This window comes from Dipodomys merriami, unplaced genomic scaffold, assembly GCF_024711535.1.
Source record: "Dipodomys merriami isolate MVZ:Mamm:240054 unplaced genomic scaffold, mDipMer1.0.p SCAF_5, whole genome shotgun sequence".
NCBI lineage: Eukaryota > Metazoa > Chordata > Mammalia > Rodentia > Heteromyidae > Dipodomys > Dipodomys merriami.
Window position 1 is genome coordinate 60,482,024 of NW_027206068.1, and position 24,380 is coordinate 60,506,403.

General features: G+C 44.4%; 1 protein-coding gene across 1 annotated transcript in view; it reads left to right on the top strand.

Annotated features, from left to right (window-relative positions):
• Strip2 (striatin interacting protein 2) overlaps positions 1–24,380 on the top strand; it is a 52,712-nt gene that overhangs the window by 14,272 nt on the left and 14,060 nt on the right. The window contains exons 6-18 of the mRNA XM_069996736.1: positions 140–208; positions 327–433; positions 1,113–1,240; positions 2,358–2,561; positions 3,713–3,948; positions 4,201–4,266; positions 5,145–5,208; positions 5,858–5,929; positions 10,164–10,238; positions 10,895–10,992; positions 11,546–11,672; positions 14,678–14,778; positions 21,134–21,200. Coding sequence (XP_069852837.1) covers positions 140–208; positions 327–433; positions 1,113–1,240; positions 2,358–2,561; positions 3,713–3,948; positions 4,201–4,266; positions 5,145–5,208; positions 5,858–5,929; positions 10,164–10,238; positions 10,895–10,992; positions 11,546–11,672; positions 14,678–14,778; positions 21,134–21,200 — 1,414 coding nt within the window. The remainder of the gene's footprint in view (positions 1–139; positions 209–326; positions 434–1,112; positions 1,241–2,357; positions 2,562–3,712; positions 3,949–4,200; positions 4,267–5,144; positions 5,209–5,857; positions 5,930–10,163; positions 10,239–10,894; positions 10,993–11,545; positions 11,673–14,677; positions 14,779–21,133; positions 21,201–24,380) is intronic.

The following is a 24,380-nucleotide window of genomic DNA, read 5'->3' on the forward strand; positions in this document are numbered from 1 at the left end:
GACTCCTTCACATTCTATCAGTTTCATTAGGGGTTGTGTGTCCAGGTGACGGCTGGCGTTTGTGTGTGTAGGTATGGTAACTGGAAGCGTAGGTAGGAAAGAGGCCTTAAGGGTTCTGTTTTATCCCTCTTCATGGCAGCAACAGCCAGGCTGGTAGCAGTACACTTCGGAAACCAGCTGTCTCCATTGCTGATAGCACAGAGCTCCGGTGAGTGAAACTATGGAAAGTTATCCTCTAGCTAATCTCTCTGAGATCATCCTTAAAGTCTCTGACTACAGGCTGGGAACTGCCTTGAAAACCTTCTGTCACCCTTCTGTCACCCCAGGGTACTGCTGAGTGTCATGTACCTAATGGTGGAAAATATCCGCCTGGAGCGAGAGATAGACCCCTGTGGGTGGAGAACAGCTCGAGAGACTTTCCGTACAGAATTGAGTAAGCAGTGGCATTTGGGGAGGGCTGGGGATGGAGGTGCTGATGGAGCAAGAGAAGCAGAGCATCTGCCAGGAAAAGGAAGAGAGTCCTATTTTCTTTCCTTTTTTCTTTTTGAAATTAATATGCTTTTTGTTTTGTTTTTAATTTTTAGGGCTGAGATACTGTATGGCAGGCACAGGTCTAAGCCTGGTCGTCCCCTGTGTTTCTGAGTTATAGGATATAACTGCTCCATGCCTTCGTTTTCTCAGTTAGAAATGGGGATAGCCATCTCTCTCACTTTCCACATGAACAAATGAATTAAATTACCTTAAAACCTGAGCTCAAAGATAAGTTAGTGGGGTCATGCAAATGTATAGGATGTGAAGGATATAAAAAATGTACTGTGAAGTATAGTCTAAGAAATACCTTGGTCTTCAGCCAGTGAGAAACAGTCCTTACTGGTATTTCTAGTTTGGCACTGATGCCCTAAAGCATCGCCCTAAACTTTGGGGCCAAACTATTTTACCTCCAGCCTTCCCCTGCACTTGAGTATTCTCTGTAGGGTATCTTTTACCAAGACTACTCAAATAGTTCAGGGGAGGTGAGTGCTCCCCTCACTATGTCCAGAGTCAGGTATAGAGAGTCAGAGTCTCAGCTATTGAATCCTCTTTTTCTCACTCACTTCTCTTTATACCTCCAGGCTTCTCCATGCATAATGAAGAGCCTTTTGCCCTTTTGCTCTTCTCCATGGTTACCAAGTTCTGTAGTGGCTTGGCCCCCCACTTTCCCATAAAGAAGGTTCTGCTTCTGCTCTGGAAGGTGGTCATGGTGAGTGGCAGATCCTCCCTATTCTCATCAGTTCAGCAATCCTCCCACTCTGATTCTTCTAGTCTGCTTAAGACTGGGAGCTAGGCAGAAGAATGGGACATGTGTTGGCCACTAATTAAGAGAGAAGGGCAAGCCGGGCGCCGGTGGCTCACGCCTGTAATCCTAGCTACTCAGGAGGCTGAGATCTGAGAATCGCAGTTCAAAGCCAGCCCGGGCAGTAAAGACCGTGAGACTCCTATCTCCAATAAACCACTACAAAACCGGAAGTGGTGCTGTAGCTCAAGTGGTAGAGCGCTCGCCTTGAGCTGAAGAGCTGAGGGACAGCGCCCAAGCCCAGAGTTCAAGCCCCATGACCGACAAAAAAAAAAAAAAAAAGAGAGAAGGGCAAGAAAGTTGCTGTAGAGAAATCAGATGTCCTGTGTCAGAGCCAGTTTTTGTTCCTGTCAAGTGGATGGGAGATGTTGCTCTGTGAATTAGTGGTGTCAGTGGAACTTGCCCCTGATAAAGCTGGTGGTAGAACGCTGGCTAAAAGTTGGGAGATCTATCTCTGCTAATTTTGATAAACTATGGACAATTCTGTGCCTCAGTTTCTCTAGCTATATAGTGGGCTTAGTTCCTGCCCTCCTTCCAGATAGAGGATTTTTTTTTTTTTGCAATTTGTTACTTATTCAATCTGATCATTCATTCCAAAGCCCCCTGTGGCTCTTATCTCTGGATCCCATTCCACAGGTTTGGTTCCCATCCCCCACAGTGCTGGCTAAACAACACACCTTGTAGAGGGCCTCAAAGTGGGTATTGCCTGAACTACAGAGTGGCCATAGCAGTTAAAAGTGTTCCACGGAAGGGACATGGTGCCAGGCATAGTAGCATACACCTAGAATCCTAGCATTTAGTAGGCAGAGGCAGGAAAATCATGAGTCTTGACTAGCCTAGGCTACACACAGACCTAACTAAAAAAAAAGAAAGAAAAAAGAAAATAAAAGCATAGTTTTGGTGGTGGTGGTGGTGTTTAGTGGAGGCCTCCAAAAGTCCCTTTTCTAACTTCTGGTCATATTTCTAGCCCTAACTTTCCTTCCCTTCTTCTCTTTTCTCTGCCCCTTTCCTTTTTACTCTTTAGTTTACCCTTGGTGGATTTGAGCATCTTCAGGCTCTCAAAATACAGAAGCGGGCAGAACTGGGCCTCCCTCCACTGGCTGAGGACAGTATCCAGGTGGTGAAGAGCATGCGTGCTGCCTCCCCGCCCTCTTACACTCTTGACCTTGGGGAGTCTCAGCTGGCACCACCACCCTCCAAGCTGCGAGGCCGACGTGGCTCTCGAAGGGTATGAACTAAAACAGACAGTATTGTAGGGATACTGACTAACCAAACTTCCAGACTTTGTGGTAGAATAAGATAGTAAGTGACCTGATCCATGATGCCCCAGGTTGGCCCTGTGACCAACATGAAAGTTTATAGTCTATACTTTGACTTTTGTCCCCTATCTCTTACATATTCTTCCATTGTCCTGATGGAACTAGGTGATAACATTATATAGCCATATCTTGCTTCAGAATCATTGGCTTGCACCTCAGTGACTGTGATTCTTTAGCACCCTAAAAATCAGTTAGGGTAAAATCCTGGCCATAGGTCTCCTCACAGATCATATGCCTAGGATAAGTTAACTTTACTATTTTCTTGACAGCATGAGATTTACTGGGAGCTAGCCATACAAGTTTACCTTTGAGAGATCACTGGTTAGGGTTGTAGGTATAGATTCCTAAAAAGGTCAAAACAAGTTACACTGAGACCCAGCCATGCTCTCATGACTCACCTTGCCTGATTTACTTAAGTTTACCAACTGATAGGGTCAGGGCCAGACAGTCATGTGTGGTAATTCCATCTCCATTTTAACTTTTAGTTTTTGTTTTATACAGTGATGCTTACTCACTGTAGAAAATGTGGAACAAATATAAAAATGTGATGAAGGGAGAAAAGAAAAATCACCCACAATCTTAACAACCAGATGCTGTGACTGTAAACTTTTTGGCCTATTTCTGTCCAATCTTTTTTTCTTCCCACAATAAGATTTAAAATTCCAAACTTGATTCCCTCTGCCTAGCAGCAAGCTTCTGTCATCCTCTTCCTCAGCCAGCCAGCTGGTGTATGCTCACAGAAGGCAAACTAATGGAATGTTCACCTAAGCAGATCCTAATTAGGAAGGAAAGTGCTGAAGCAGAGAAAGAAAAGAAAAGAAAGCATCAGTATTTTCTGAAAGCTAAGTAATCATGACTTTGAGATTATCTGTGCTTTGTCCCAGTAGCATAGTTATCTAGGATTCAGCCCATGGGCTATAAGAGTGAGATGGGAAATGGGATGTTCTCACAGGCGTTGGGTTCCATCTTCATGTTTCCTGAAGGCCAGAAGTCTGTGGATAGGGAATGGCTTCAGATGAGGATGCTCAAGATGATACCTCTGCATACTTTCTTCTCCCAGCAACTCCTCACTAAGCAGGACAGCCTGGACATCTACAATGAACGGGATCTCTTCAAGACTGAGGAGCCAGTCACAGAAGAGGAAGAGGATTCTACTGGCGATGGAGAACGAACCTTGGATGGAGAATTAGACCTGCTAGAACAAGACCCTCTGGTGCCACCTCCACCCTCACAGGCACCCCTGTCTTCAGAGCGAGTGACCTTTCCCAAAGGCCTGCCTTGGGCCCCAAAGGTCAGGTATGCATAATAGCACTAGGTTCCCCAAGCTCGATTCAATCACCAAAGGTTCAGGGTGAAGTAGTCTGTGTATTCAATGTTTATTAAGCTGGTCTGACAGAACTACTGTGTTTGAACCCCTATCTATTGTATGCTGTCTTCCCCCACTGCTTCAGCCCTCAGATTCAAGTGACAGGAGCCCTGAAACATTCTCTCTCTAAAGGTTTGCTTTTCTTCCCTTCTCTGGAATTGGTCTCTCCACTGTCTTCTCAGACAGAAGGACATTGAGCACTTCTTGGAGATGAGCAGGAACAAGTTCATTGGATTCACCCTGGGGCAGTAAGTGATTGGATGGCTAACACTCGCTATAAAGTGGTTCCTAGGAGGGTACCCTCAGGAATCCTTCCCACTGGTCTTTCTTTATAGAATCTAGCAGGCTTTATTACTGGGATTTTACCTTCAAAAGTGCTATTGGGCTACATATCCCTTTAAGTAGGAAGGTCTCATTCCCACACCAAGTGAGTCAAGTGAATCCTCAGACATTATATGCATTTCCTAATTTCCAGAAATGCATCCATATCATTGTTATATTGATTGATTGATTGATCAATTGATTGTGCTGGTCCTGGAGCTTGAAACCAGGACCTTGGTGTTGTCCCTGAGCTTTTTTCCTCAAGACCAACATTGACCACTTGAACCACAGCTCCATTTCTGGCCTTTTTTTTTTTTTGTCAGTCATGGGGCTTGAACTCTGGGCTTGGGCACTGTCCTTGTGCGCTTCAGTTCAAGGCGAGTGCTCTACCACTTGAGCCACAGCACTACTTCCAGTTTTCTAGCGGGTTTATTGGAGATAAGAGTCTCACAAACTTTCCTGCCTGGGTTGGCTTTGAACCAAGATCCTCAGATCTCAGCCTCCTGAGTAGCTAGGATTACAGGTGTGAGCCACCAGTACTTCATTGTTATTTTCTATGTCCTAAGGAAAGAGGGGGGACCTAAAGCCTTGCAAAGGATGGTTCAGGGTATGGGGAGAAGTAAATGCTAAATAAGCATAGTCCTTCTAACTCTAGGGTATATGGATAATTTTCTCTCTTTGTTAGTGCTAGAGATTGAAATAATCCAGTGCCTTATGCATGCTAAGCAAGTGATCTACCACTGAGCTATATCCCCAAACTGTTTTGTTTTGAAGCTTATGATCTGATGCTTCTTGCCTTTCACAGGGACACAGATACCTTGGTTGGATTACCTAGACCCATCCATGAGAGTGTGAAGACCCTAAAACAGGTAACCAGGGTGGAATTTCAGGTTTTGGGCATAGTGAGCCATTAAGGCAAATTAGATTAGCAGGATATTGGGTATTGGGGCACCTTCATCTCCCCTGCAAGCCTGAGTTAAGAAAACTCAGATCTCCTTCTCCTTACCAGCTTCCTACATTCAGATAGATGAATTTTTTTCCTTTTTTCCTCATTCCTTTTCCCTCTTTTCATCCTTTTCTCTCTCTTCCCACTCCTTGCTGCCTTTCCTTTTACTTCTCTTTCCCATAGATACACTAACTTCCAAAAGCCCAGGACTGGGAAAAGTCTGCCCTACCTCCATTGTGTGTGTGAGCACAGAGTGTGGGAGTCACCACTCCATACACATACATACACACATCAAAACTCAAGGCAGAGGTCTGGGGACAAAGGTCTGTCCTTCATTTCCCCTTGTACTTTGTTTGAAGGTAAATGCTTACATATTTTCTGCTACTCAATAAATATGAAAACACTGCAAAATACAGAACTGATGATACAATGGCAAATAAGGCTCCTACTTTCAAGATTTTATGTCTGCTAGGGTGACAGACACATTGAAAAACACTTTCTTGTCAGTGAGAGACTTGGAAACATGTGATTGAAACCCTCAGTTCTTGTTAATGTCTTCTTATCTTTGCCAGCACAAGTATATCTCCATTGCAGATGTGCAGATCAAGAATGAAGAAGAGCTGGAAAAATGCCCTATGTCTTTGGTGAGCAAAGGGGTCCTGCACAGGAGGGAAGAAGGAACTGCAGTGCTGTCACAGTGTATATACATACACTGAGTCGGTTTGCTGGGCTCGTACTGTATGTCAAGGCCCTGCTTTCATGCTGTGTTAAAGTTGGGGGAGAAAGCTGGGTGCTGACGGCTCACACCTGTAATCCTTGCTACTCAGGAAGCTAATATCTGAATATCTCAGAATTGTGCTTTGAAGCCAAACTGGGCAGGAATGTCCATGTGACTTTTTTTTTCTTTTGTTGGTTGTGGGGCTTGAAGTCAGGACCTGGACACTGTCTCTGAGTTTTTGTGCTCAAGGCTAGCACTATACCTCAAGGCTAACACTATACCACTTGAACCACAGCACCACTTCTGGTTTTCTGGTGGTTAATTGGAGATAAGAGTCTCACAGACTTTCCTGCCAGGGCTGGCTTTGAACCACGATCCTCAAATCTCAGCCTCCTGAGTAGCTAGGATTACAAGCATGAGCCATCTATGCCGGTCTAGACTTTTTTTTTTTTTTTTGTCGGTCATGGGGGCTGAACTCTGGGCCTGGGTGCTGTCCCTTAGCTCTTCAGCTCAAGGCTAGTACTCTACCACTTGAGCCACAGAGCCACTTCCGGCTTTCTTCTTTTTGCTTATGTGGTGCTGAGGAATCGAACCCAGGGCCTCAAGCATGCAAGGCAAGCGCTCTACCACTGAGCCACCTTCCTAGCCCCTAAACCTATTATTTTTTTAATATGAAATTTTATTTTCTAACTTTTTAGCTGTACTGTGATTTGAACTCAAGTCCTCTACTTGCTAGGCAAGTGTCCTACCACTTACACCACTCTCCAGTCAGTTGATTGACTACTTTAGATTGGCAGTCATCTCTGAGGAAATGACACTTAAAGATCTGAGATTAAAAAACAAAAACAGGGGGCTGGGAAGGTGGCTCAGTGGCAGAGCGCTTGCCTTGCATGCCTGAGGCCCTGGGTTCGATTCCTCAGCACCACATAAAGAAAAAAGCCGGAAGTGGCACTGTGGCTCAAGTGGTAGAGCGTTAGCCTTGAGCTGAAGAGCTGAGGGACAGCACCCAGGCCCAGAGTTCAGGCCCCACGACCGGACCCAAAAAACAAAACAAAAAAAAAAAAACAGGAGCATCAGAGGAAAGAACATTCCAAGCAGAAGGAACAGCCTTAACAAGCGGAGAACAAGCACAGAGTATAGAGGTAGGGAAAGAAGGCTGATGTGACAGAGCTCAAGAGGATGGAGTGGATGTAGAGATATAGTCAGAGAGGTGGCCCGGATCACTTTACACAGACCTGCAAGCAGACATAGGACGCATGAAGTTGACTCACAGTACACAGGGAATTTTACACAAAGAAGTGATATGATCTGACTTATGTTTTTAAAAGCCACTGTGGCAGGCTGAGAGCTGAGGCTCACGGTTCAAAGCCAGCCCTGGCAGGAAAGGCCACGAGACTCTTATGTCCAGAAAACCAGAAGTGGTGCTGTGGCTCAAGTGGTAAAGTGCTCACCTTGAGCTGAAAAGCTGAGGGATAGCACTCAGGCCCAGAGTTCAAGCCCCAGGTATGTTGGTATCTGTTACTTGCAAGGCTGAAGCAGGAGGATCAAAAGTTTGAGGCAGGTCTGGTCTCCATAGTGAAACCCTGTAGGTGATCATGACTGGTGCATCACCTAGACTACCACTAGGGTAGTAACTGGGGTAGAATTTTTTTTTTCTAAAGTCATGGGGCCTGAACTGTGGGCCTGGGCACACAGCCCTTCATCTCAAGGCAAGGGCTCTACCACTTGATCCACAGTGCCACTTCCAGCTTTTTCTGCTTATGCAGTGCTAAGGAATCGAACCCATGGCCTCATGCATGCAAAGCAAGCACTGTACCACTGAGCCACCTTCCCAGCCCCTGGGTTAGATTTTGAAAGTGTAACTGACTTGCAGCTCAATTGGTTGTGAATAGAGGCAAAGAAGGAATCAAGAATAAGTACCAGCTCACACCTGTAATCCTAGCTACTCAAGAGGCTGAGATATGAGAATCACAGTAAGCCAGCCTGCACAGGAAAGTCTGTGAGGCTCATATCTCTAACAATCAGAAAACTGGAAGTGGTTCTGTAGCTCAAAGTGGTAGAATACTAGCCTTGATCACAAAAGCTCAGGAACAGTGCCCAGGCCCTGAGTTCAAGCCCCACAATAGATAAAAAATTAAATTTTTAATTTCAAAAGTACCATCTTCCGCCAGGGGCCAGTGGCTCATGCCTGTAATATTAACTACTCAGGAGGCTGAGATCTGAGGATCACGATTCAAAGCCAGCCCTGGCAGGAAAGTCCATAAGACTCTTATTTCCAATAAACCACTAGAAAACCGGAAGTGGCGCTGTAGCTCAAGCAGTAGAGCACTCGCCTTGAGCTGAAGAGCGCAAGGACAGTGCCCAAGCCCAGAGTTCAAGCCCCATGACTGACAAAAAAAAAAAAAAAGTACCATCTTCCAAGATGGAAAAGAATATCAAGAGCCCTGTCTTGTTTATACTCAGTTTTAGATGCTTGCTAAATAGCCGCTAGGTAGAGGGCTGGCTTTGAGAAATTTGGGAGTCATTTATGTGTAGACCATGTTAAAAGCTTACAGAAGTGGCTGAGAAACCCCAGGGAGTAAATAAAGGCAGAACAGGATGGAGCCCAGGACAAAGCCCTGGCACACTGAGGGTGGGGTTAAGTCAGGAACAGAGAGGTTGGAGGCATGGCTCAGGTGGTAGAGCACCAGCCAATAAGCAAAAGCATCAGATACCAAGTTCGAGTCCCTGTCTTGGACAAAGAAAATAAGTCAAGAAAGGAACCAGAGAGTAAGAAAAACTCTCAGTGAAGTTGGAGGAAATCAAAGACACTGGTAGCATAAAAGCACAGAAAGTCTTTAAGAAGGGATTGCTAGAGGTGTAGCTCAACTGGTAGAATGTTTGTCTAGTATACATAAGGCCCTGGATTCAATTCTCATTACTACGAAAAGAAGAAACAAGAAATATGCTGGATCAAATGCCATGGTAGCAAAAGAGATGTTCATTGAGTTTGGCAACTTTAAGACACGTGGTGATGTTGGTAAGAGCAACAGTTGAAGTAGAATGTCAAGAGGACAACCCACAAGTTTTATTGCTAAGAGGAAAATGGGATGGCAGCTAAAGGAGGATGTAGAGCCAAGGTAGAGTGTCATCACTGAGAGAGAAAGGTTTAAGTTTTTTTTTTCTAAATGAGCCAGGAAACGGGTAAGCTACAAGAATAATGCATTATTCCATAAAGTCAAAAGATACAAGACTATGTAGCCAAGTAGATGGCTGGGCTGTGGCCCAAGCAAAGATGGTTCCTCCTGCATGGCAGAGGCAGATAGAGACTCTGGTGGGGCTGGTGTTGCAAAGATGAAGTCTGCCTGTCTGATTTCTGATTGCTTCTGTCTTCCCAGTCAAGTGTGAGGAAGGGTTAGCAACTATTGATATGAGACAAGAGGTTCTTAGCAACTGCTGATATGGGACAAGAGGTTCGATTGAACTCAGAACAACACCATAGGAAATGCTTCTATGTTAGAGTATTCCAGTGTTCCAGGTGTAAACCCATAGATATCCAGAGTGTTTCTGTGTGTGTTCAGTAAATGTGGTCTGAGCCAACTGCTTGATGAGTGTGCTGACTCCTAATGCAGCATGTACATGGAAAGAAAAGTGTCATTTTCCTGGGCACTAGTGGCTCTTGCCTATAATCCTAGCTACTTAGGAAGCTGAGATCTAAGGATATGAAGCTAGCTGGGGCAGGAAAGTCTGGGAGATTCTTATCTTCAATTAACCACCGAAAAATCTAGAAATGGAGCTATGGCTAAAGTAGTACAGAGCAAAAAAGCTCATAGACAGTGCTCAGGCTCTGAATTCAAACCCCAGGACTAGCACACAGTCACACAAACACACACAAATATAGATTAACTGCAGATAATAGGAAAAGCAAAATCATATATAATTGGCTTAAAGAAGCCTCAGGTCATCCAGATCAATCCACTGATCCTATTAAAGAGGAAATTGGGACTCAGAGAGGGGAGGTTACTTATCTAAGGTCATAATGAGTCATTAATGCAATTAGGCTAGCAGCCTAGGTCTGACTCCCTGCTAAGTGCTTTTAACATGCTACTCCTCACAACCAAGAAAATGTAGCCTTTGGCCACCTGGAAAGTAGCCTGGGCAAGCTATATTTCCTGCCATAGGGAGAAGAGGTGGTACCAGAAACGCCGTGTGAAATCCTCTACCAGGGCATGCTGTATAGCCTCCCCCAGTACATGGTAAGGAAATGGCTGACCTTCTCTGCTGCAAGGAATGGACAGTTAAGAGCACATCATTTGAACTCATTTCCTGAGCCTTTGCCCCTTGGGTCAAGCACAATCGGACACAGATTCTGAGCTTTCCTCGTGGCTCCTCTGAAGATGCCATTTCCCCTAGCCCTTCTTTGGCGGGGGGGGGGGGGGGGAGTAGAGAATTAAGGTGAGATTGATAAAGGATGGGGGGGCTCTTCCTACCAGAGGCCTTCTGAGATCTGCCATTGTCATATCCTATACGGCCTTTCTGTGGGAGTAGTGATGATGCTGATGGTCAGATTTAGTGGAAGGAAAAGGGAGAAAACTGGGCATATCCCTCCCATCTTATTTCTGTGCATTGCTCTTGCCACTTTGCTTCCTCCATCTTTTCCCTTTGGAAAGAGCAGTCCTGAAACCAAACAGTCTGACTCCCTCTCCCTCCCCCCCCTCCAGCCCTCATCTTCCTCCTTAGCCTCAGGATTGGTACCTGTTTGCACTTTTGAAGGATGGGGAGGTTTGGGCACTGAAGGTAGAATTTAGAGGAGAGTTTTGAAGCATTTTGTTGGGCTGGTGAGATGTGGAAGAATCACTGTCTTGCTGAGTGGGATAGATCAAAGTGCATTTCCTCCTTTTCTACCTCCCAGATTGCTCTGCTTAAGATTCTGCTGGCTGCTGCCCCAACCTCCAAGGCTAAGACAGACTCTATCAATATCCTGGCAGATGTCCTGCCTGAAGAGATGCCGTGAGTGCTTCCACTGGGGCTGCTGGCTGCTGGTGCCCTGTCTGCAGGGCTTCTGTCCCACTTCACCTGCTAACATAGGGAGTCTGAAAAAGAGCTCTCCTTTCCCAATACTCCATTTTCCCTGCAGGGTTCTCTACAGTGTTTGTTCTGTGTAGCTCCCAACTGATGGTCTGGAGGGTGAGCTCAGTGCCAGTGACTGGTTGATGGGTATGTGGGTAGACATTGCCATGGGATAACTTTGACAAAAAGACAGCAACTTTTCTTCAGACAGGTTTGTAAGTGGGCACTCCCTACAATATATTTCCCTAGAGGTTCAGGTTTCTCTTCCCCCACCCTTTGTTTTCTGGGTCTGAGATGAACTTGAACTCAGTACCTGCCACTTTCATTCATTGGCTAGCACTCTACCAGTTGAGCCACACCTCCAACCCCAAAAGTTCAGGTTTCTCAAGTACTGCCTCTCTTGTGTTTATTGTATCTGACCCAAATCCCTGAGCCCTTGTAGATTTCTCTTCCAGACTGCCCTCTACACTACTGCTTCCTCTCTCCATTGTAGTGTTACTGTTCTCCAGAGCATGAAGCTGGGCATCGACGTTAATAGGCACAAGGAGATCATTGTAAAGAGCATCTCTTCCCTGCTCCTGCTGCTTCTCAAACACTTCAAACTCAACCATATCTACCAGGTAAGCAGCTGGTGCTTCTCCTCAAACCCTGAGGGCGACACAAAGGCCCTTACAGTCCCACTGAGCATCTTTTGGCCTTTTCTTTGTCCTCACTCAAGAGAATCCAGCTACTTGTTCCATAAGCTTCAGTTGGGATTAGGAAGTAGAATTCAGGGAGCTGTTTAGAAAGGTAGCGGTGTCTGTGTCCTTTGAAGGTTATAGCTACAACTCTTAGGAATTTTCTCAGTGAGATTCAAAGCAATGCAAGTCAAAATTCAAATGCTCCAGAAAAAGAAAGGGCAGGGGAGGAGCACATTGACCATACTTGACCTGAATATGAAGCATTTTTCTCATGTTGTGACGTAATTCTGAATAAGGCAGTTTAGCTCTTAAAAGTCTTGAAGTCTTACAGCAGATATAGAGTTATAAATATCCAATTGTAGATTGCTAAGCTCTGTGCTGCAGGTAAGCATCAGCCACCATGGAAATACCTAACCAAATCTAAGGTAGAGAGGTGACTCCTGAAAAAGCAGATGTTAGCCAGGATATGGGTTTGTCTGGGAAGGAGGATACAAGCCATTCAAGCAGAAAAGCTAATATGTGAAAGTCCAGAGGGGAGAGAGCAAAGTACTCTGGGAAACTAATTAAATGTTGCCTAGAGTGAAAGTGATAGGATGGCCTGGTTATTCATGAAGCCACAGAGGTTGGCAGGGAGTTGATAATAACATATATGATAGTACACTATTATTGAGCACCCTGTTAAGCTTGGGTAGAACCCCAAAATTTCTTAACTCTACAAATAGGTTTTATTTTATCCCTATTTTTTGATGAGGGAATCATGGTTTAAAAAAGTCATAACCAGCTGGGCACTGGTGGCTCATGCCTATAATCCTAGCTACTAGGGAGGCTGAGATCTGAGGATCGTGGTTCAAAGCCAGCCCGGGCAGGAAAGAGCCTTGAGCTGAAGGACAGCACCTAGGCCCAGAGTTCAAGCCCCATGACTGACAAAAAAGAACGAAAGAAAGAATGAAAGAGAGAAAGGAAGGAAGAGGGGGTCTGGGGGGAGGAAGGAATGGAGGGAGAGAGAAAAGGAAGAGGGGGGGGTCAACCCTACTTGGTTTGCTTATGAAAGCATTGTTCACTTTGGCTAAGGACTTTGGACTTGCCCACAGGTGGGCATTCCCAGGATATAGGGAAGAGCCTAGAGAGAAGAGAAAACCTTCTCATACCTGCCTAGAGGCTTTGCCCATTTTCCTACTAAGTCAGAATTCAGCTTACTGGTAAAAGAGCAGGTCCTCAGAGTACAGATAGGCCCCTGTTGGGTCTATGACCATGACTCTATATAACTAGAGTGGACGTAGAGCTGTGGCTCCAATTGGTAAAGTGCTAGCCTTAAGCAAAAGCAGCTCAGGGACAGCACGTAGCCCACAACTGACCAAAAAAAAACAAACAAACCATTATATATACATCTAGAGTATGTCTCCACTTCAGTATATTCAAAGACATCTTTGAATGTGGTAGGTGTTTGGGTCCTCAAACAGCTGCTGGTGTTTGCTCAGCAGCAGCAGGGCTAGGAAAAGTAGAGGTGGGTCGGAAGCAGTAGTCTCAGTGGAAAGAGGAACAAAGAACTGTGAAGATGTGTTTACAGAAATTTCTGTTGGTGGGCAGTACGCGGATCAATAGCCAGACACATGGGCCCCAGTGTGTGGGTGAGTCTTGTCAGACACTGGACCTGGCTCAACTAAAAATCAAGTTTTCAGTCATAATAGTCTATGTGTGTTGGCTCCCCTGTCTGGGAGGAAGCTTTCCCCCTGATTTCTAGGCAGAAAAGATTGATCAGAAAAGACAAGTGGTTATAGCACAAGCTGACTCCCCACCTCTAAACACATATTTATTCCAGGGGCAAAGAGCACCTCAGCTTACTACCATGGCTGCTACTTGCTCGTCGTGCAGCACTAGAGGATTTAAACCAGCTCAATGTCTTGTCTTTTCAATCCTGTTTCAGTACTGTCCCAGCATTCTAACTTCTAGATTTGGGACAAACTTTTTGTGGTGCTCTTCAGTATATCATGACCAAAAGCCAGAGTGACTAACCTCATGACACTGCTTGTGCAATCACTTACTCCATATGTCTTCTTGGACACAAATGCCACCTGGATTCAAGAGAGCTAAATGGAGTCCCTACGTTGTGATGTTTATCTCATCAAAGACATCTTGAGCTTCTCAGTGTCTGTTGGCTGAAGGGCTCTTGTTCATTCATTCATTAATATACTGATATTCTAGCTGGGCGCCAGTGGCTCACAGCTGTAATCCTAGTTACTCAGGAGGCTTGAGAGCTGAAGATTGAGGTGCAAAGCTAGCCTAGGCAAGAAAGTTTGTGAGACTCTTATCTCCAACAAACCACCAGAAAACTGGAAGTGGTGCTGTGGCTCAAGTGGTAGACCGCTTGCCTTGAGCTGAAGAGCTGAGGGACAGCGCCCAGGCCCAGAGTTCAAGCCCCACAACCAACAAAAAGGAAAAAAAATACTGATATTCTAAATCCTAGGAATATCAGACAGGCTGAGCTGGAGCCTACGTCGCAGAGGTTCTGTCTCTGTCCTGACTGAATGACACAGGCAGTTGCTGGGAATAAGCCGCACCTGCCCCTGCTATATCAATCACAGTTAACATTATGAGCCAGAGGTTTGGTATGGAAAACAGCTCTGTCAGGGAGGCTTTCTTTCCTGTTGAGCTTAGGAACAAATCTCACAGCAATTCCTTTTAGTTATTCAGAGTGTTTTGCTTTCTGGCTTATTTGCTTAGTGCTTTTGGGCAGGAGTTTGCAACACACTGTAGATTGCCCCCCTCCATGTAGGATGGGCTGACTGAAGATAGATACCCCTATATTCAGAGGAAGTCTGATAACACAAATGGACAATGTCTGTTCTTAGGAATAGATGTTAGATTTGTATTTCCCTCCCTTTTTGATACACAAATTTCATCCCCCTCCCAAATAACATCCCTACTTCTTTGATCTGTTGATTCAGTTTGAATATGTATCTCAACATTTGGTATTTGCCAACTGCATCCCCTTGATCCTGAAGTTCTTCAATCAAAATATCTTGTCCTACATCACGGCCAAAAACAGGTATGGAATCTGAACAGGTTTATTTCAAGGGGCTATGTTGGGGTGGTTGAGAAAAATTATATTGTGTCCTTTAGTTCTCCTGCTATCCATAGTCCCTCTTTTCTTAGATTTGCCCCCTTTAAACTTAATTTGTTTGGAGTATTAGCTGATAGGAGTGTATTTGTATTATAACACTTTTGAAAACTGAAAAATGGGGACAACTGGTGGTTTCTGGTCCCACTTGCTTACTCTTCTGAGCACTTTTACTTCCTCTTTATTAAATGCACCTTGTTAACCTTACTAAAAAATGGCATGACTTATATTGATTGATGCTGCAATGATGAAATTTCTATGATGAAAAGAACTGTTGTCAAAAGGCCTAGGAAATTTGTTGTTGTTGTTGTTATGAAATAGTCTGCTTGTCAGATCAGCTTTAATCTTAACCTAACTTATAATGTGGTACAATCACTCTGCTTTGCAAACTGTAAAATATACACAATTTGTAATAAAAATTGTGGACCTTAGTTAGATCAGTTTGAAATTTTAAAAAATAAAAATATAAGCTAGGTGCCAGTGGCTCAAGCCTGTAATCCTACTCAGGAGGCTGAGATCTGAGGATCATGGTTCAAAGCCAGCCTGAGCAAGAAAGTCTATGAGACTCTGATCTCCAATAAACCACCCAAAAAAATGGAAGTGGCACTGTGGCTCAAGTGGTAGAGTACTAGCCTTGAGTTGAAGAGCTGAGGGACAGCGCCCAGGCCCAGAGTTCAAGCCCACAACTGACAAAAACAATAATAGAAAACATGTTCACATTCATTATTTTATTTCATCTCATCAATGTTAAGAGGTATTACAAGTTTTATCCTCAATTTGAAGTTAGTTGATAAATTCAAAGAGGTTATTGACTTGCTCAAAATTAACATGAGTCAAGGGCTGGAAGCTTCTAACAGCTGATAATCCTAGCTACCTAAAAGACTAATCCTAAGGATCAAAGTTTGAGAAAAGAACTTTGAGGGGCTGGGAAGGTGGCTCAGTAGTAGAGCGCTTGCCTTGCATGCATGAGGCCCTGGGTTTGATTCCTCAGCACCACATAAGCAAAAAGAAAAAAGCCAGAAGTGGTGCTGTGGCTCAAGTGGTAGAGCTAGCCTTGAGCTGAAGAGCTGAGGGACAGCGCCCAGGCCCAGAGTTCAGGCCCCACAACTGGACCCAAAAAAACAAAAAAGAGAACTTTGAGAAAAGTTCATGAGACTCCATCTCCAAAATAACGAGCTAAAACCATCATTCATGTGATCCAGCTGAGCAAGTAAGCCAAGCAAGTACAAGACTGAGTTGAAACCCATAAAAAACACAACAGCAGCAACAACAACAAAAAAGATTAACATGTAATCTCAGAGGCATGATAAGAAACACACAGGCATTTTACTTTTCCAGCCATGCCAGGACTGGGGAGGAGGGTTGCAAAATAGTATTCTCTAGTTTGCTATGTCCATGAGAATTGAAACATTAGTCAGTAGGGTTTACCAAAATTCTTTTACCAGAGGTTAAGTTCCATAATTAGAAGTATGAAGAGTGGTGTCATACTTAGGACAAATGGAAACGGAGTGGCTAGGACATGGCTCATTCTGTCAGTATTGTCTAAATTCCACCATGGAGCAGCAACTTTGTATGTGCTTTAACACTCTCTCTCTCTCTCTCTCTTTCTCTCTCTCTTTCTCTCTCTCTCTTTCTCTCTCTCTTTCTCTCTCTCTCTTTCTCTCTCTCTGTCTCTGTCTCTGTCTCCATCTCTCTCTGTCTCTCTCTCTCTCCCCCTCCCTCCTTTCCTCCCTCCCTCCCTCTCCCTCCCTCCCCTCCCCCAAGAGCCAGGAGACCTGGATTCTTGACCTGGAGTTGCCATTTGCTAACCTTGGAATCTCAAGAAAATTTCTCTGAGCCATAGTATCTGCATCTATAAAATAAATGAAAATGGCTTCCTTTCTTTCTTTCTTTCTTTCTTTCTTCTTTCTTTCTTTCTTTCCTTCTTTCTTCCTTTTTTCCTTTCTTTCTTTCTTCCTTTCTCTTTCTTTCTCTCTCCCTTTCTTTCTCTCTTTCTCTCTTTCTTTCTTTCTTTTTCTTTTCTTTTGTTGGTCGTGGGGCTTGAACTCTAGACCTGGGCACTGTCCCTCTCAGCTCTTCAGCTCAAGGCAAGCGCTCTACTACTTGAGCCACAGCGCCACTTCCAGTTTTTTTGCTGGTTTATTGGAGATCAGAGTCTCTTAGAGTTTCCTGCCCAGGATGGTTTTGAACTCAGCCTCAGATCTCAGCCTCCTGAGTAGCTAGGATTATAGGCGTGAGCCACCAGTGCCTGGAGATACATTTTTCATAAATAAGAAACTACTTTCACTTTCCTGTATATGAATATCCAGTCTTGCCAGCACCATTTGTTGACTTTTGTGGGGAGGGCGGTGCAGTACTGTGGCTTGAACTAAGGGCCTTGCCAGTGTTTCTTAACTATTTTGCTCATGATTGGTACTTTACCACTTGAGCCATACCTCCACTTCTGGCTTATTGCTGATTCATCAGAGATGAGTGTCTCTTGGATTTGGTTGCCTGGGCTGGCTTCAAACCTCATTCCTCAGATCTTTAGGATTTCAGGCATGAACCACCAGCAACTAGCTTTATCCCCTTAAGAATGGCACTTGAGATGTGTTTGTCAGGTAACCAAGGAAAATCAAAGTATGGGATGGAATGTGTCCATCTCATAATTGCATATAGGCATCTGTGTAAAGCAGTCAATACTTTTGGTGGTAAACAGTCTAGTTGGATTGGGTTACTTACAACCAAGAGTGTGTGTCTATTCTAGTTGGATTGGGTTAGCTTCAAACAAAGTAGTAAAAGTGTTAGAAGAAAATGAGAGACGTTATCTTGAGACCCTATGACAAGGGGTGCACTTTGGGCTTTTGGGTTAGTCTATAGTCTTGAGTCCAAGAAGTCTCAAACATTTAAGGGCATTAGGTCTGTGTACCTCAGTGACTTTCCTCTTTCCTGACTAATTTGTCTGCTTCTCAGGCTACTTGGTGAAATATACCCACATGAGCTGAATATGTCACAGAGATTGAATTGACTCTCAATCTTTGTTCCAGATTCTTCTGATTAGAAATCTACTTGTGAATCAGCCAGCTGTGTGTGGAAGAGTAGGGTACAGGACTGACTGCTCAAGTCCATTGATCTGGAAGGTAGAGCAGATAAGCCAATAGGTATCCATCAAGTTCCTTTTGGAGGTGGAATGGTGGTTAGTGATAGACTATAGATTTTGCCCAGTTTGGCCTGGATAAAGTGATCCTTTTGTGTACTACCTGTTAATTTCACGTTAGTGTGATCCCTGAGACCGTGTAGAGTACCCACAGTTTGTTTTATTTTGTTTTGTTTTGGTCGGTCGTGGGGCTTGAACTCGGGGCCTGGGCACTGTCCTTCAGCTCTTCAGCTCAAGGCAAGTGCTCTACCACTTGAGCTACAGTGCCACTTCCGGTTTTCTGGTGGTTTATTGGAGATAGGAGTCTCACAGTCTCTCCTGCCCCGGCTGGCTTTGAACCGCGATCTTCAGATCTCAGCCTCCTGAGTAGCTAGGATTACAGGCGTGAGCCACCAGCGCCCGGCAGAGTACCCACAGTTTATCGCTGCAGTTTTCTCATGACTTTTTTTTTTGCCAGTCCTGGGGATTGAACTCACTACCTGGGCACTGTCCCTGAGCTTCTTTTGTTCAAGTTTAGCACTCTGCCACTTGAGCAACAGTGCCCACTTCCAGATTTTTCTGTTTATGTGGGAGTGAGGAATCAAACCCAGGGCTTCATGCATGCTAGGCAAGCGTTCTATCACTAAGCCACATTCCCAGCCCTTCTCATGACTCTGACCATCTATGCATTCTAGATACATTTTTGTTTTTGTTTTTGTTGGTCCTGGGGCCTGAACTCTGGGCCTGGGCACTGTCCCTCAGCTCTTCAGCTCAAGGCTAGCGCTCTACCACTTGAGCTGCAGCACCACTTCCAGCTTTTTCTGCTTATGTAGTGCTGAGGAATCGAACCCAGGGCCTCGTGCATGTGAGGCAAGCCAGTCTACCACTGAGCCACCTTCCCAGCCCTCTAGATACTTTTATGCCCCTTTAGGATCAAACTCAATTTACTGAGAGGCTGAAACAAATTCCATCTTTAATCTCTCCCTTCTATTTCCTAGTCACCAGTTTCTGTTTTGCCACGGGCCTTTGTGAGAGGTGGTTAGGTAAATAGATGAAGCAGCCAAGAATGTTTATCCTAATGGGACAATACAGAATTGACAACCCTGCGAAAATCAAATGAGTTAAGATGATAGGCAACATCACAGACTCATGGCCAGCTTCTGTGCTGACCCATCCCCTCTTCTACCCCAGTTCTAAGTTCCTTGGCCTCGATTTCTTTTCTTTTCTTTTTTTTTGGGGGGAGGGGTCCGGTCGTGGGGCCTGAACTCTGGGCCTGGGCACTGTCCCTCAGCTCTTCAGCTCAAGGCTAGCTCTCTACCACTTGAGCCACAGCGCCACTTCTGGCTTTTTTCTTTTTGCTTATGTGGTGCTGAGGAATCGAACCCATGCATGCAAGGCAAGCACTCTACTACTGAGCCACGTTTCCAGCCCAGGCCTGAATTTCTTAAAGATAGACATTTCTAGCCAAATAAGTATAGAAGTTTTGACTTTGGAAATAAGTGACAGATTCAGTCTGTCTAATGAGTTCAATGAGTCTCAACCAGATTCATCTTTATAGCCCTGCTGTGCCAACATCCTCTACCCATTCAGTCTGCACTAGTTCAAAAAAAAATTGGTGTTTAAAACCTTATTTAGCCAGGCACCAGTTGCTCACACCTGTAATCCTAGCTACTCAGGAGGCTGAGATCTGAGGATCCCAGTTCAAAGCCAGCCTGGGCAGGAAGTCCATGAGACTCTTGATCTCCAAAAAACCACCAGAAAACTGGAAGTGGTGATGTGGCTCAAGTGGTAGAACGCTAGCCTTGAACTGAAGAGCTGAGGGACAGCACCCAGGCCCAGAGTTCAAGCCACATGACCAACCAAACTAAATAAATAAATAAAACCTTATTTATTGAAGGGCTGGGACTGTGGTTTAGTGGTAGAGTACTTGCCTAGCATGTGTAAAGCCCTGGGTTCGATTCCTCAATACCACATAAACAAGAAAAAGTCAGAAGTGGTGCTGTGGCTCAAGTGGTAGAGTACTAGCCTTGAGCAAAAAAGTTGCTCAGGGACAGTGCCCAGGCCCTGAATTCAAGCCCCAGGACTGGAAAAAAAAAAACCTACTTTATTGGAGATTAAACATCAGAACCAGAAGGAGGATTCAAAATCAGATAGCCCAGCCTAGCACTGGTGGTCACACCTGTAAGCCTAACTATTCAGAAGGCTGAGATCTGTGGATCACAGTTTGAAGCCAGCCAGGGAAGTCTGAGAGACTCATAATTCCAGTAACCCAGCAAAATACTGGACTGGAGGTATAGCTCAGTTGGTAGGGCAACAGTCATGAGCAAAAGGCTGAGCCAACAGCATGAGGTCCTAAATTTAAGCCTTGGTACTACCCATTCCTACCACTTGAGGAAAAGAGAGAGAAAGAGAAAGGGAGAGAAAGAAAGAGAGAAAAGAAGAAAGAAAAAAAGGAAGGAAGGAAAGAAAAAAGAAAAGAAGAATTATCATTTATCAAACAACTCCCTGTTACCATGAGGTGACTTATTTCTCTTCCTGCTTTCCTATGGTTATTACAGAACCTGAAGCTTTCTTTCAGTCCCATTCTGTTGGGGGACATACACTATTAGTATTCTTGATCTAGAATTGGCCATATATATAGGAGACTGCCCCTGTTTCAAGCATCTTTAGGGAATGGCTTCTGCAGTTATTCTCCAGAGCTCTGAGCTCCCATGAGAAACACAGAAGTCTTCATTTCATGTCACCTCCCCAGATTGCTAGTTAGTGGGATGGACTTGGGCAACATCTCTGCAAAGATGTTACAGTTAATTTAGAGACAGAAATGCACTATTTACAGTTTATATTATTTTATATTTTGTATTATATGTCTTTTTTCATGTTCCTAAAAGAAAGGAAGAGAGCTAAGTAGGTAACAGGTTCTCGTCAGCTTTTCACAACTGCGTAATGGGGCCAGCCTGAGAAGCTTTCTTGGTTCCTCTCTGACTGAAGCGGGGAAGCTGGAGCTCGAGCCGCCCAGGCCCCGCACCCTCAGTTTCAGCTGAGGTCACTAAGCAATTTGGGAATGGCTGTAGCCTGCTCACGAGAAATGTACTCCTGCCCTTTTCAGAGGCAGCCATTTCCTGCTGCTGCCATTTACCTAAAGCCTGACCTTATCTCTGCATCTTGCAGCATTTCGGTCCTGGATTACCCTTGCTGTACCATCCAGGATTTGCCGGAGCTTACTACCGAGAGTCTGGTAAGCAGATGGGGATTTAGTAGCCTTTGAAACTGCCAGGTGGCAGAGACTGGCATTTGCTTTTTCATTTCTTCCTCAGCCTCATAATGCTGGGGTTTGGGAGTCTCAGATCAATGCAGGCATATTGGCAAGAGCACAGAGGCAGTAGGGATTTAGAGCTGTTGACCCACTTGAGAAAGATTTGGAAAAGCTGAGCTTAGCATCTTGCAGAGAAGAGGAAAGAGCCAGTGAAAAGCACTGAGGAGGAGAATTTAGAAAGGTAATGTGAGCAGCTACGCTAAATGACAGGAAAAGCTATTCTAATGTAGCACCAAAAAAACAAACAAACAGAGGACAGATATATATATATATATATATATATATATATATATATATATATATATCTGTCCTCTTTATGTTGCACTCCAGTGATTCACTTTTCATTTTCTTTTTTTTTTTTTTTTTTTGGGGGGGGGGGTCCGGTCATGGGCCTGAACTCTGGGACTGGGTGCTGTCCCTCAGCTCTTCAGCTCAAGGCTAACGCTCTACCACTTGAGCCACAGCACCACTTCCGGCTTTTTTCTTTTTGCTTATGTGGTGCTGAGGAATCGAACTCAGGGCCTCAGGCATGCAAGGCAAGCGCTCTACCACTGAGCCACCTTCCCAGCCCCTCACTTTTCATTTTCATTTTAGTTAAACAACTCAGGAGAATGTTCTTTAGAAAATACCTTCCCTCTTTGAAGCAAAAGTCAATATAGCCACTGAAGGAAGCCCAAAAAGATCCTCAATCTGAAAACCACTTTAAGCAAATCAGAAGAGTTCCTCAGAGTTATTTTGAATTCCTAAAACTGACCCAAAGCATATTGAAGATGAGAGGCAGTCTACCACAGCCCTTTCAATACACTTCACACCTTCATCCTCTTGTTTTGTGATCATTTACCTGGAATGCTGTGATTGACTATAAACTCTGATGGGAATATACTAGAATCTATTCTTTTTGGTGGTAGTGATACTGGGGTGTGAATTGAGGGCTTCATGTTTATTTGGCTGCTTGCTTGGCTGGCAATCCACCCCTTGAGCCCATATCATGCCTCCAGCCTGGCTTCTTGTTAGTTATATATAGGTTACTTTTTGCATGGGCTAGCCTCCCAACTCATATCCTCCAGGTCTCAGCCTCCTGAGTAGCTAGAATTACAACACACATGAGCTAGTGGTGCTCAGTTCTCATCATTTTTATATACCCAGAGGCTAACACTATGCCTGGTACATTGAAAACCTTAATAAATACAAGATGTTTCAATGGTAGTACTCATGCATGCTACAACCTTAATACCATAACTTTTTTTTCTGGTCATGGGGCTTGAACTCAGGGCCTGTGAGCTGTCCCTGAGCTCTTTTGCTCAAGGCACACTCCTGTAACCTTAGCTACTCAGTAGGCTGAAATCTGAGAATCACAGTTTGAAGCCAGCCCAGGGAAGAAAAGTCCTCATGAGACTCTTATCTCCAATTAACTACTCCAAAAAAAATGAAGTAGCACTGTGGTTCAAATAGTAGAGTGCTAGCCTTGAGGAAAAAAAAAAAAGGCTCAGAGACAGGTCCCTAAGTTCTCAAGTACCAGGACCAACACCCTCACACAAAGACCTGGGTCCTGAGTTCAGTGCTAGCACACTCTGCTACTGGGGCAGATTCCCCATTTTATTTAGATGTGGTTTTGGCAGCCAAATGCACTGGATGCTTTTTTCTTTTACAAAGAAATAAATTAACCTTGATTATTTGCATAATGGTATGTCTTCAAAACAACCCTCCAAGGTTGATATTACTATTTTATAGATGGAGGAGATGAGTAACTGCCAAGACCTTGCAGTTGAAAGTAGCTACGTCAAGATGGAGATGTGCATCTCTGTGATTTAGAGTTAAAATGGATAATATATTTTACACAATAGCATTAAAATTCTAGTAGAGTATTTCAGAAAATAAAGTCAGCTTTTATATCCTGAATCTATTACCTGACAATGCGCATGCTCTATATTTCAACCCCACTGATTCATATATAGGAATTGATGGAAACTATACTCTTGCATCTCACCTAATTGAACTTTTGGGATCTGAGCATTATTGAAATGGCTATTATACCTTCTGAGAAGAATTTATTATCAAGTGTGGATAAAGGGCACCCATGGCTCATACCTATAATCCTAGCTACTCAGGAGGCTTGAGATCTAAGGATCGTGGTTTTCTGTCTGCCCAGGCAGAAAAGTCCATGAGAGTCTTATCTCAATAAAAACTACTCAGAAAAATCTGGAAGTGGTGCTGTGGATCAAGTGGTAGATTAAGCACAAAGAGGATTTAGGACAGACACAGGCTGTGAGTTAAGCCCCAGGACCAGGAAAAAAAAAAAAAGAGTGAGTGAAGCCAGGTGCTGGGGGCTCGAGCTAATAATCCTAGCTACTCAAGAGGCTCAAGATAGGAAGATCAGTTTGAAGCTGTCCCAACAGAAAAATCCCTGAGATTCTTATCTCCAATTAACTGCGATAAAAGGAAGGAAGAAGAGCTATGGCTCAAGTGGTAGAGCACCAACCTAGAGTGAAAAAGCTATGGTACAGCCCCCAGGCCCTGAGTTCAAGCCCCACTATTGGCACCAAGAAAAAAAAAGTGGGGGGCTGGGAAGGTGGCTCAGTGGTAGAGGGCTTGCCTTGCATGCCTGAGGCCCTGGGTTCGATTCCTCAGCACCACATAAGCAAAAAGAAAAAAGCCAGAAGTGGCGCTGTGGCTCAAGTGGTAGAGCGCTAGCCTTGAGCTGAAGAGCTGAGGGACAGTGCCCAGGCCCTGAGTTCAAGCCCCAGGACTGGCAAAAATAATAATAATAATAAAATAAAATAAAGAAAAAAAAGTGAAAATATCAATCTACTTAATGCCTATAATCCTAGTTACTCTGGGGAATGAAAGTTGGAGGATCACAGATTGAGGCTAATCTTGGCTGAAAATAACTAGCAAGAAAGCGGGACTGAAGCTGTGGCTTCAGGTAAAATATAGGGCTCTGGAGTTCAAACACCAGTATCTTCAGGAGGGGAAAAATTAGAAACAGTTAAGGCAGGTGTTTTATTCCTTTCTGTGAAGCAATAGTGGCACCTGGTGGTTTTATTTAGTAACCACAGGTCGGGATATTTTTCCTGAACTGGTTCCCAAGTCCAGTCATGAGTG